The sequence below is a fragment of the Musca vetustissima genome, unplaced genomic scaffold (genome assembly GCF_032173495.1).
Source record: "Musca vetustissima isolate MV318-11 ecotype Yass unplaced genomic scaffold, APGP_CSIRO_Mvet_v1 utg320954, whole genome shotgun sequence".
NCBI lineage: Eukaryota > Metazoa > Arthropoda > Insecta > Diptera > Muscidae > Musca > Musca vetustissima.
The window spans coordinates 3,880-17,246 of record NW_026876791.1 but is presented as its reverse complement, the minus strand read 5'-3'; the positions used below and the strand labels follow the sequence as shown (position 1 = coordinate 17,246).

The 13,367-nt window shown below is 35.4% G+C and overlaps 1 protein-coding gene across 1 annotated transcript; it reads left to right on the top strand.

Annotated features, from left to right (window-relative positions):
• Positions 1-1,865: 1,865 nt before the first annotated feature.
• LOC133321341 (cuticle protein 67-like) lies at positions 1,866-2,408 on the top strand. Its single transcript, XM_061530433.1, has one exon. It carries the CDS (start codon positions 1,878-1,880, stop codon positions 2,406-2,408), a length of 531 nt encoding a protein of 176 aa, XP_061386417.1. The 5' UTR covers positions 1,866-1,877.
• The last annotated feature ends 10,959 nt before the right edge of the window (positions 2,409-13,367 follow it).

Here is a 13,367-nt window from a genome sequence, read left to right as displayed (position 1 = left end):
TTTCGGTGATGATTAGATAATAATTTTGGGATAAAGTGGACCGAAAACCTAAGATTTTGTGTTTTTTTGTTTTGTTTTTTATACCCTTCACCACACTGTGGTTCAGGGTATTATGCCTTTGTGCATATGTTTGTAACAGGCAAAAATAATCGAGATATACCCATGGTTCCTTTTGAGAATATGCATAGAATCACTTTCTGAGTCGATTTATGCATGTCCGTCCGTCCGCATGTCCGTCTGTCCATGTTAAATTGTAAACAAAGTACAGGTCGCATTTAAGATCCGAATTGAATGAAATTTGGCATAGCTCATTTGTTTGGCCCAAGGACGAACCCTATTGAAATCGGGAAAAATCGGTTCAGATTTAGATATAGCTCCCATATTAATTTGCGTCCGATTTAAGGTAAATGGTGTACCAAAGTCCCTATCTATCATTCGATTTGCACGAAGTTTGTCATAGCGTATTGAATTAAGGCTAGAATGATGTGTGCTAAGTTTCGTGAAAATCGTTTCAGATTTAGATATAGTTCCCATATATATTTTCGTCGGATTTTATTTAATTGGTGCATTTTACTACTTTCCTTACTGTTTTTTTTTTTTTTTTTGAGTCGATCTATAGGCCACAATTGAAAGCCCAACATCACAATAACACAAGAGAATCTGGACAAGTACAGCCCTCGTCTACTGAATATTAGTAATATTTGTTGACCTTTAGTCAGGTTTCAAGAGGGTGCAAATAACGCAAAGTTAGATTTTCGTGGAAGTTGTGTGGGGTATTCTATGGTCGGCCCCGTACGACTATACTGCTCCGCCCACTGATTTTCTTTGCCAAATGTTTTTTCCAATAAACTTATTTCTATTCATGCGAAAAATAAGATAACGTAGATGGGTATAAATGTGAATATTTATGATAATAATTTAGACATATTTTGAAGGTGAAATATATATCCAAATGAAAAGAAAAACGAAAACAAATTCTTGCCACACCACCAAAATATCTTCCGACTTGCAAGAATATTTTCATTTACTTTATTTCTTTTGTGTCCCATCCAAAAACAAAAATGATGATGAATATTTATTAGAATGTAAAAGAAAAAGTGAAAAAAAAAAACAATCGCGAATGAAAAAGTTTGTACAAAAAGTTTTCAAACTACTGCCAAAATATAAAGTGAAATGTTGTTTATTTTCCCTACGAAGAACAAAAACGTATAGTATATTTTGTTTTTTTCTTGTTTTGACTTCCTGTCATTGATAATAATAAGTATTGCGTGGTCTTGTTATTGTTTTTCACTGAGCTCATATTTTTATTTTGGCAAATTGATATTAATTTCACTCTTGAGCTACATTAAAAGTCATTTAGATTTTGGTTTTCTTTATTGTTGTTTTCCATTCAATTATTGTCATTTTATTTTTTGCTGAGTTGTGCGACTGGTACATAAAGAGGCGATGACAAGATACCTTTTTTACAAAAGTGTGTTACTGTATACCAGCAGCGAATGGGTGGCTGTGAACTGAGGGTGGTGGTTTGGTTAAAGGCCAAAAAGCCCTCGAATCCATAAAAGCCTATGTTACCACAACAACAAAACCGGTTGACCCAATGTGTGCCGACCGAAAAAATGGTGGTAATGTGTGTATACATGGCTACGGGATTATAACAAAAAATCGCAAATTATTTACAATGCTTGGAAATTAGCAATGACCCTGAATGTGTGCAGTTTATAATTGGCAAAATCAATCACAATTAAATTAATGGTATCAACGTAAGATAATGCGGTGCCACCAAAATAAAAGAATGATATAAATACTCCCACAGTAGGTACAATCATTATCACTTAACTGTTAACCTACCACATTACAACAAACAAACAAAATCAAAAATGGCATTCAAATTTGTAGCATTCTTTGCCCTCTTGGCTGTGGCTAATGCTGGTTATGTTGCTCCAGTTACTACATATGCTGCTGCTCCTGTTCTCACCAAAGTGGTTAATCCTTCAGTGGATGCTGTTGCCTCTACCCAACAAAATGTTGTTCGTTCTTTCGCCGGCACCGTCTCGCATTATTCCAAATCGGTGAATACTCCCTATTCCAGTGTCAACAAAGTGGATACACGCATCAATAATAATGTCTACACTCCTGCTGTTGCCAAAACCGTTTCTTATGCTGCTCCAGCTGTCCACAACTATGCCGCTGCTGCTCCTGCTGTTCACACCTATGCCGCTGCTGCTCCTGCTGTTCACACATATGCAGCTGCTGCTCCTGCTTTCCACACCTACGCCGCTGCCCCTGCTGTCTATGCTCATGGTGTTCCAGCTGCTGCTCCAGTTGTTAAACATGCCATCACCTATTCTCCAGCTGAAACTGTAGCCCATGTTAACTTTGATGCTTTCGGTGCTCATTGGGGATATTAGAAAAAATATTTGTGAATTTGTTTTTTTTTATAATCGAATTGTTGAAAATATATATTTTGCTGTTGATTCCTTGAATATTCATATTTTTTCCCGAAAATTGGGTGAAATATTAAAATTTAAAAAAATAAAAATGGGGTTCCATCATATTAAATTTTGAATGAAAAAATCTTCGAATTAGAAGAAGTCTACGAAGAAGTCTATGACAAATATTTTTTGTCTGTTTTTCATGTCACTTTAGAAGCTAACATTATGACCTGAGCACAATGAAAATTTTCACGGTGAAAGGAGACCATAGAAAAAGCATGCTTCTTTTCATGATCATCGTTCAATATTTAGCTGTTCAAATGGACCCAGAATTTTGTGTGGGAAATAGTAAAATTTGGAGGACGTTTTATTTATTTTGAATTTTTTGATTTAAATATTCAGGAATATAGAACAGCAGAAAGTAATACTCGTGATAGTTGTGTAGGATATCATATGGTCGGCTCCGTCCGACTAAACTGGTCCGCTCAATGTTTTTTTTTAATTTTGTTATCAGTATCAGATAGAATGTTCCAATACGATCTGAACAGTTTTACGGCATATATGTTTGAGCCTTGGACATTAATTTCCTATAAATTGTATACACTTTACCAAAACTCACACTTTACAAGACGCTGATACTACCCGTGCTGTTATATGGATCTAAAGCATGGGTACTTGCGCAAGCAGATGAGGCAGCTCTTGGGGTGTTTGAAAGAAAAATTCTCCGAAAGATCTACGGGCCGATATGCGTCGACGGTGAATATCGGCGTCGAATGAACCACGAGCTTTACAATTTATACGGGGACATCGACATAGTCAGTCGTATTGAGCTGCAGCGACTACGGTGGCTAGGCCATGTTGTGCGAATGAATGAGAATGCCCAACTCAAAAGCCATATAAAAGGGGGGAAGGCCACTAATTATATGGAAAGACCAAATGGAAAACAACATCTGGGGAACGTGTTCTTTAAAATTGGAAGAAATATGCACAAGACCGACGCGCTTGGATTTTTTTTTTAAGATCGGCTTATGGACAACCTTTTGTAACAACCAACAGAAAGCTTTGACAATTATTAAAAAAAATATCCCCGAAGACATACAAATGCATTACAAATTTACTATTTGAGAACTCAGTGAAGGATTTAAAAATTCTTTAGAAAATCAAAGACTTGTGGCCTTCTGGAAGACTTTATAATTTATCTACATGAAGTCTTTATTTTTTTTAATCCATGTCTTGCGACCTCGATGAATGCATTAAATATTTCTTTTAAAGAAATGCACGCCTAGCGGCTCCGACGAATGTTTTACATATTTCTTTTAAATAAATGCACGCCTAGCGACATCGATGAATACTTTAAAATATATTTTTGTTGAGAATTCGTTGAATGCTTTAAGTATTTAAAAAGCACACGCCCTGAGATCTCGAAATAAATAGTTTTTTAATCCACGTCTTGAGATCTCGAATAAGGCTTCAAAAATTATTCAAAAGATCCACGCCTTAAGACCTCGAATAAGGCTTTAAAAATGTATTAAAAAAATCCAGGTTTAATACCTCGAATAAGACTTTAAATAATTTTTAAAAAAATTCTCGTCTTGAAACCTTAAATAAGGCTTTAAATAATTTTTAAAAAATTATCGCCTTGAGACCTCGAATAAGATATTAAATATTTTTTCTAATCATCCACGTCTTGAGACCTCGAAGAAGACATTAAATAATTTTTCAACCATCCACGCTATCCGAGGTCTTCGAATAATGGTTTTATATTTTTCTTTTAAATATACACCTTAACACATCGAGACCTACAAGAAAGATTTGCAAATTTTATATTGTTTAATGCCTTGACAAAGGCATTAAACCAAATATTCACGCCTACACAACTACCACGGAAATATAACATATAAACTGACATATTTTCCGAATATTACTAATATTCAGTACAGTCCTTCTAATTACTTGTCTATATTCTCTTCAACCTGAGTTGTGTTGCAATGTTCGAAGAAATCCAAAAAAAGTTTAGTTTTCGGTCCACTTCATCCCAAAATTATTATCTGGTCGTCACTGAGAATTATAGGCGTTGTCCTTGGCCATAACTGGAACCTCATGGAATATTTCAAAGCGATGAGCGCTATATATCCGCCCTCTAGTGTGATAATGGTTTACTAAATAATATCTGAATATGTAAGCACCTGTAAATATTTACATGTAACTCCCACATCCGAGTACATACGACAATATAATTGGTATCAATTTAAAGGCCAACCGCTCCTCTTGGATATACTATCAACTTCTAGGCTCTATGTCCTTCAGGAGTAAATATATACGCCATACAATACAATTTTTTTTAATTTTTCACACAAAAGTCAGGGTCCATTTGACCCTTTAAATATTGACCGATCTTTATCAAAACAGGCATGCTTATTCTTTGACCAAACCCCTTCTCCATGTAAAAATTCGAGATGTTTGGGTAATAATTGCGGCCTCTGCAGCGACCAGAACAACCGTCAAAAATCCAGTATTTGGTCCATTTCATCCCCTAAATATTAACCGATCTTTACCAAAAACAATAGGGGACTTAATTGGGCCGAACCCATCCTACATGCAAAATTTCGTGAAGATTGGTCCATATCTGTGGCCTGTATCGTGTTTACAAATTATAATGGACAGACGGACGGACACTCATGTCTAGATTGACTCAGCTAGTCGATATATGACGATCGGTATACTTAAAGGTGGGTCTAGGACCAATATTTCGCGGTGTTACAAACTCTAGGGGCTGCACAAAGCTATAATACCCTGACAACATAGTTATGTAGGATAAAAAACATGTTTTGGCATAGCCTACATATAAGGGATCCGACCGATTTTTGGTATTTTTAATGTACACCTTACGATGTAGGATATAACAAGTTCGATCCGAACTAACCTATTACTGTTTTTACTTGGTAATTAATCAATTTTGAAACATTTATATGCTCCATTGAACATTTCCGATGTGTACTAGATATTATAAAAACTGCCTGCCGTCACTTTGTTGTGTTACTTGGTGATTTTTAAAGTTTTCGTTCTTATCCAATTTATCAGGTAATTTTTTATTCTGCATTCAAGTAGCTCTCTTCCATGTCAGGCATTTCCATTACTTTAAGATAAATTGATACACCTCTTGACATAAGACATAAAATTAGCCTTGTTTGCAATGCTTGTAAATTTGATTGAAGTTTATCGTTTAACAACAAAACCAATTTTTTACTGCCTTTCACTTTATTACAGTTTTCTGCGTTGGAGGCTGGTCGCATATACGCGTAAGAGCCAGCACACATATTCTTTGTAAGAAGGGGGGATGTGAGAGGTCATAAATCAAACGTGGAGAAATAAAAAAAATAAAGTAATAGAAAAAAACAAAATCATTAATGCGGGGAATCACTTACCATGAAACATAATTTTATACCATTTTTGAGCTAAACAGACTATACCACCCTCGTATTTTTGGTTTTCACATTGTACGCATTTTATTTCACATGAGCTTTCTTGTAGTTCGCCTAAAATCAATGCTAGTCATCGAATGGATAAATGATTGTAAGTCGAATATGTGTGTGTGTGCTTTTCAAATCCATAGAGACAACATCCCAATATAAGCTGCTGGGAGTTGCCTTTGGAGTATCATATCCGCAGACAATAGAATTCAGAGTTTCCGGTTAGATGAGTTTTTAATAGAACACGGACAATTTAGGAATTTTCGATGTTGTTTTGCCCATTTGCCCTCTTCAGTTTATTTTTTACATCTACCACTTAACAGATTGATGAAGTGTAATGGTTATGACGGGGATGATAAACTATGAAAGAAAAAATGAAATAAAAAATCATAAATGAATGAAAGACTAAATCAAAATCATTGATATGGAATAAAAAAAAGTAAATTCTCCCAACATTCATCTTTATCTCTACAAACATTTTTTTTATGAAATGAAAAAAAGTAACTAAAATATGCAACAAGCTGTTCGCTACTCCTGATAATTTTTTCGTTGAAATATATTTTTTGTCTTGTTGCAAGTGGAACAGCGGTTTGTGGCTGACTTGCCACAAAACTTTAATTTCCCGTAAAAGCTTGCCAACTATTATAAATTATTCATTATTATGGAAGGTTTTTTTGTTGGCGTTGTTATTCTCCAAGTTTTTTTTTCCGTTTTTGCATTCCCTTTTACAATTACTCCTACAGCGTAGTGTCTTGTTTTCATCTTGCTCCCCTACAACTAACTGACACACCGAGATCCCATTTAAGCGCAATATCATCTGTTAGCCTGGCCACAACACACAAACACATACAAAATATCTCGTGAAAGCTAACCAAACTGGAAAAAAAAGTTGTTACTTGACTGGCAGTGCCTGGAGATTTTTACTCGTTTACACCTAATCTGATTTTCTACTCAAGGATGGTTTACAATACCACAGCCACTGTGGTTTTATACTTTGCTTTTTTATCCTAACCCATTCCCGTGAAGGAGTTTTTTTCTGTTGGAGTGTAAACGAGACATGAGAACAGGACAACACGTAAACGTGAATAGTGGCCGTGGCGGTTTTTTTTCTGTTCTGATGGTGGTAGGATACAGTGAAAGAAAATATAAAAGAAGACAAATATCTATTGGGTTTCAATTCCGAAAAGCAACATGTCTTTAATGAGAAAATCAATGAGTATTTTATGAAAGCTATATTGGCTCCCATTGATGTTCTATTATAAGATCTAATGATCTTCTAAATGTGTAACTACATAGAAAAAATAATTCGTATATTATATATAGTGTTCAGAGAGTGTAACCTATGTCAGAATCTTTGCATTTTATGAAAATTTTAAATACAGGTTACTGGTTAGAAAGAGAGAGTGATTTTTTCTATTTTCATTTTATGTTTTCCTCTTCTTATTACGTCTTCACCATATTAAACATTTGTTTGAAATATTTCATATATAATACACATCTAAATCATTTGGAAAATACATATGCGAATTTTGTAACACCAATGCAGAGGCCGTTTGTTGGCGACTGAGACGCCTATTATTTTTGGAAAAGATCATATTTAGAGGAAAAAGATCATATTTAGAGGATGAAATGGACCAAAAACTTTATTTTTGTCTGATTTTCTGGTCGCTCCAGAGGCCGCAATTATTGCCCAAACATCGCGAAAATTTTCCATGAGGTTCCAGGTATCGTCAAAGACAACGCCTATAACTTTCGGTGATATTCAATAATAATTTTGGGATGAAGTGGACCGAAAACTTAATTTGTTGTGTTATTTCGAGTCGATCTATAGGGTGGAAGCGAAATATCACAACACAATCCACGGTGAAGTGAATCTGGAATTAGAAGGGCTGAATATTAGTAATATTTGTTGATCTCTAGTCGATCAGGAGGGTGCAAATATCGCAAAATATTGCCCAAGCTCAAAATGACCACACAAAGTTAATTTTTCGTGGAAGTTGTGTAGGGTATCATATGGTCGGCCCCGTCCGACTATACTGCTCCGCTCGCTGGTTATTCCCATATACAACTATGTTGTCAGGGTATTATAGCTTTGTGCAGCCCCAAGAGTTTGTAACACCGCGAAATATTGGTCCTAGACCCACCTTTAAGTATACCGATCATCATATCTCGACTAGCTGAGTCGATCTAGACATGTGTGTCGGTCCGTCCGTCTGTCCATTATAATTTGTAAACACGATACAGGCCACAGTTATGGACCAATCTTCACGAAATTTTGCATGTATGAAGGGTTCAGTCCAATGAATACCCCTATTGTTTTTGGTAAAGATCGTTTAATATTTAGCGGATGAAATGGACCAAATACTTAATTTTTGTCGGTTTTTGTGGTTGCTCTAGAGGGCGCAATTATGGCCCAAACTTCACGAATTTGTACTTGGAGAAGGGGATCGGGCCAAAGAATAAGCATACCTGTTTTGATAAAGATCGGTTAATATTTAGCGGGTCAAATGGACCCAGACTTTTGTGTGGAAAATTACAAAATTTGTTTTCTATTGTGTACATAGTTACTCCTGAAAGCCACAGGCCCGAGAAGTTGATAGTATATCCAAGAGGGGTGGTTGACCTTTAAATTGATACCAAATATATTGTCGTATGTACTTGGATGTGCTTACCTACTCACATATTATTTAGTGACCCATTACCACACTAGAGGGCGGAAATATAGCGCTGATCACTTTGAAATTTTCCATGAGGTTCCAGTTATGGTCAGGGACAACGCCTATAACTTTAAGTGATGATCAGATTATAATTATGGAATGAAGTGGACCGAATACTATTTTTTTTTTTGTGTTTTTTACGAGTCGATGCCAATAATAGGCCGAAAATCACAAACACACGGTAAACGGAATCTGTACTGAATATGAATAGTAATATTCGGAAAATATGTCAGATGCTGTTGACCTCTAATCGGGCTAGAGGTATCAAATATCACGAAATATTGCCCAGGTTCGAAATAAACATCCATAGAAAGATAGAGTTCCGTGGTAGTTGTGTAGGGTATCGTATGGTCGGCCCCGTCCGACTATACTGCTCCGCTCACTGGTTTATAAATGTAGTCGCATTTTTACTTGTATTTAAAACGAAGTACATATGCAACATGAAAAAAATTATGAGAACAAGGTAGAAAATTGATTGGTGTTCTATGAGACTACGTATTTTTCTTCTATAAAAACCATATCGGTCTTCTATGGGAAAACCACAAATGATTTTACATTGCAAGACCTGATTATCTTCCATGGGACGACCTACAGGATGATAATATCTGTGGAACTTTTATAAGAACACCTTATGTTCATCTATGAGAGCATATATTGGTCTTCCATAAGAGGATCTAATGGTATTCTATGAGAAGATGTATTAGTCTTATTTTAGAAGATTTTTGGCCTTTATTAAACGACTTTTTGGCCTTATTTTACAATACCAATTGGTCTTCTATTAAAAGTACTACTACTCTTACATGGCCTATTGGTTTTTTTATGGGATGTTCTACTGGTCTTCTATGAGAAAGCTTAACTTTTCTTTAAAGAGCAACATGTCATAGGAATAACATGTTGCTATAGAGAACCATTATATATTAAACATACTACATACATATGTGACACAAAATATGTGGTTATGGGTTAAGGGCAATATCAATATTGGACGATGATTGGTTAACAAAAACCTCAGCTCAGAAAGAAGCATGCAAGAGTGCAGATTAATCTGCACAGGACTCAAAATTTGCTAGTTAATTCCTATTGATTCCGATCAACAACCTCAAAATAAAAATTAGTTCTGAAAGAAGAAAAATTCTTATTCTTAAATCACGCTTGCGAAGTTCGACGTACAGCTTTACAATTAACATCAGCCGTTTTAACGCCTATAAAACAGAAGGAGAATTTATACACCCTTCACCACCCTGTGGTATAGGGTATTATGTCTTTGTGCATATGTTTGTAACAGGCGAAAGGAAACGAGATAGACACATGGTTCCTTTTGAGAATATACATAGAATCACTTTCTGAGTCGATTTATGCATGTCCGTCCGTCCGTCTGTCTGTTGATGTTAAATTGTAAACAAAGTACAGGTCGCATTTATAATCCGATTTAGATGAAATATGGCATAGCTCATTTATTTGGCACAGGGACGAACCCTACTGAAATTGGGAAAAATCGGTTCAGATTTAGATATAGCTCCCATATATATTTTCATCAGATTAAAGGTAAATGGTGTAACAAAGTCCCTAAATATTTTTCGATTTCCATAAAATTTGGTATAGCCTACTGAGTTAGGTCTAAAAAGATGTGTACTAATTTTCGCGAAAATCGATTCAGATTTAGATATAGCTCCCATATATAGTTTCATCCGATCTTATGTAAATGGTGCACCAAAGTCCCTGAAAATCATTTGATTTGCACGAATTTTGGCATAGCGTATTGAATTAAGTCTAGAATGACGTGAGCTAAGTTTCGTGAAAATCGGTTCAGATTTAGATATAGCTCCCATATATAGTTTCGCCCGATTTCATGTCAATGGTGTCCCAAAGTCCCTATATATCTTTCGATTTGCACGAAATTTGGTATAGCTTACTAAATTTGGTCTAGAATGATGTGTGCTAAGTTTCGTGAAAATCGGTTCAAAATTAGATATAGCTCCCATATATAGTTTCCCCCGATTTAAGGTAAATTGTGTACCGAAGTCCCCATATATCTTTCGATTTGCACGAAATTTGGTATAGCCTACTGAATTAGGTCTAGAATGATGTGTGCTAAGTTTCGTGAAATTTGGTTAAGATTTATATATAGCTCCCATATATATTTTCGTCCGATTTCAGGTAAATGATGTACCAAAGTCCGTATATATATTAATCGATTTGCACAAAATTTGGCATAGCGCATTGAATTAGGTCTAGAATGACGTGTGCTAAGTTTCGTGAAAATCGGTTCAGATTTAGATATAGCTCAAATATATAGTTTCGCCCGATTTCAGGTAAATAATGTACCAAAGTCCCTATATATCTTTCGATTTGCACGAAATTGCCTACTAAATTCGGTCTAGAATGATGTGTGCTAAGTTTCGTGAAAATCGGTTCAAATTTAGATATAGCTCCCATATATAGTTTCGCCCGATTTTAGGTACATAGTCCCTGAAAATCATTTGATTTGCACGAATTTTGGCATAGCGTATTGAATTAAGTCTAGAATGACGTGTGCTAAGTTTCGTGAAAATCTGTCCAAATTTAGATATAGCTCCCATATATATTTTCGTCCGATTTAAGGTGAATGGTGTAACAAAGTCCCTATATATCTTTCGATTTGCACGAAATTTGGTATAGCCTACTGCATTAGGTCTTAAAAGATGTGTGCTAAGTTTCGTGATTATCGGTTCAGATTTAGATATAGCTCCCATATATAGTTTCGCCCGATACTAGATAAATGGTGCACCAAAGTCACTGAAAATCATTTGATTTGCACGAATTTTGGCATAGCGTAGTGAACTAAGTCCGGTATGATGTGTACACCTCCTATATATATATTTTCGTCCGATTTTAAGTTAATGGTGCAATACAGATCCATAGCTAGGCCGATTGACACAACGTACTGAAGTTAATATAAATTAATCTCTGGCAAGTTTGCTTGAAATCGGTTCAGATATAGATATATCGTAGCTTCCATTTATAATTTAAACTTATTTATGTTAATTGTACATCAAATAATCAATGGGTGTCTGATTGAGAATAAATTTTAAACAGTGCAGAATAGCCTGTGTCAAGTTTGCTTAAAATCGATTCGGCCAGAAAATTTATATGGGGGGTCATGTCAGTGTAAGGAGGTATTTATCTTTATTTAGAAAATTAAATTCCAAATTTCCGATCCTCATGTTGTAGAAGTCGACTAAGTCTTTCAGCAAACCGGACATGGGAAATATTAAACAAATAAATTGAATACAAATGTTTTTGAATCCCATTTTTATTTTGTCAGTGTAACCCTAAGCCCACATAAACTATAAATACCTCTAATGTGGCTAAGAATTTTCCAAGTAATTAATGGCATCTGTTTGATTAAAAATTCTGCATAAATCCCATAGAAATGAATATAAAAGTCAGTGTATTTGTATGCGAATAAAAAAACGAGAAATATTTCAGAAAATTTATCTGCTTAAGGCTAGCCACCAACACCACATCAATGTGTCTTCAGAATCCTCTTTCTCTATTTTTTTTGTTAACTTAAATCCTAAATTGTAAATTCCAAGAGATAAATTTTAAATGTTAATCTTACTTAACATAATTTCACCATTAGGCCAATGACTGGAAAGTCCAGCATTTTATGTCAAAATATCAAATCAATTTTCTTGCAGTCATTTTAACTATTGCCAGCCACAAAAACTAATCCCTCAATGAATGGATGAATGTATTCCATGAAATGGTCCATTTCCTAGCCATCTTTTCCTTTTCTTCCTCCTCTTCAATTATCTTTAAAATCATGGTGGATTGATATTTTTCTGTTTTCGTTTGTCAAAAATCATAGTAGCTCTAAGCGGAAGGAGTCCAGCGACTTCGAATAATGGTGTACGAAAAGCGTAGGAAGTGTGATGCTGGCGGTTGTGATAGCTGCTGCTGCTGTTGATGATGATGATGGTGACGATAAAAGCTGTGTGTCAAATTTAAAATGATTAGCATGGATTACATGCGTACTTGCCCTGCGGCAACAACAGAAACAGCAGCAGTGCCATCATCGGCATCGTCCGCAAAATTGCCAGCAATAACAACATCCTTTTCAACATCGTCGATTTGTGCATTGCTGTTACTAGTGTTTGTAACTATGCCCTCTAGACATCGAATTGCATCAAAATAGCTGTGACTTAAGTTTGTGATACTGGTGGTAGGGGGGCATAAGGATGTGCGGTTTGATATATTTTCTAACAAAATTGATATTTGTTTGTAGGGGTGTCTGTATTTGTGTGCCAGCCAACCGTTGTTGTCTCTCTGTCATTTGCAGTTGACGTTTTGTGATTTTAATCAAATTTGCATTATTTACAATTTAAGCTTCCAAGTCGATGTTTTTTTTGCGAGCCATTAAATTCTTCGGAAAACGAGCACAGTGTTTGTAAAATGTAGAAGGTCTAAGTCCATTATTTATTTTCAGGATTTGGATACGATTCTCAGCCGAACTAACTGTAATATGGTATTTTAGGTACCTATGTGGTAGCACAACTTCCTACAAAACAGTATAAATATAGGTCCGCTTTTTAGGGTAAACATAACGTTAAGTCCAATTTTCAAAATTTATGTATGTTTGGGCAGGATTTTCAAACGAATTGGCTGTACGTATACATTTGGGACTCTTATTAGGTACAAAATCTCCCTACCAAAAGTATCAATGGCCCAAGTTTCGAAGTATCCCCCATATAACGTTACATCCATTA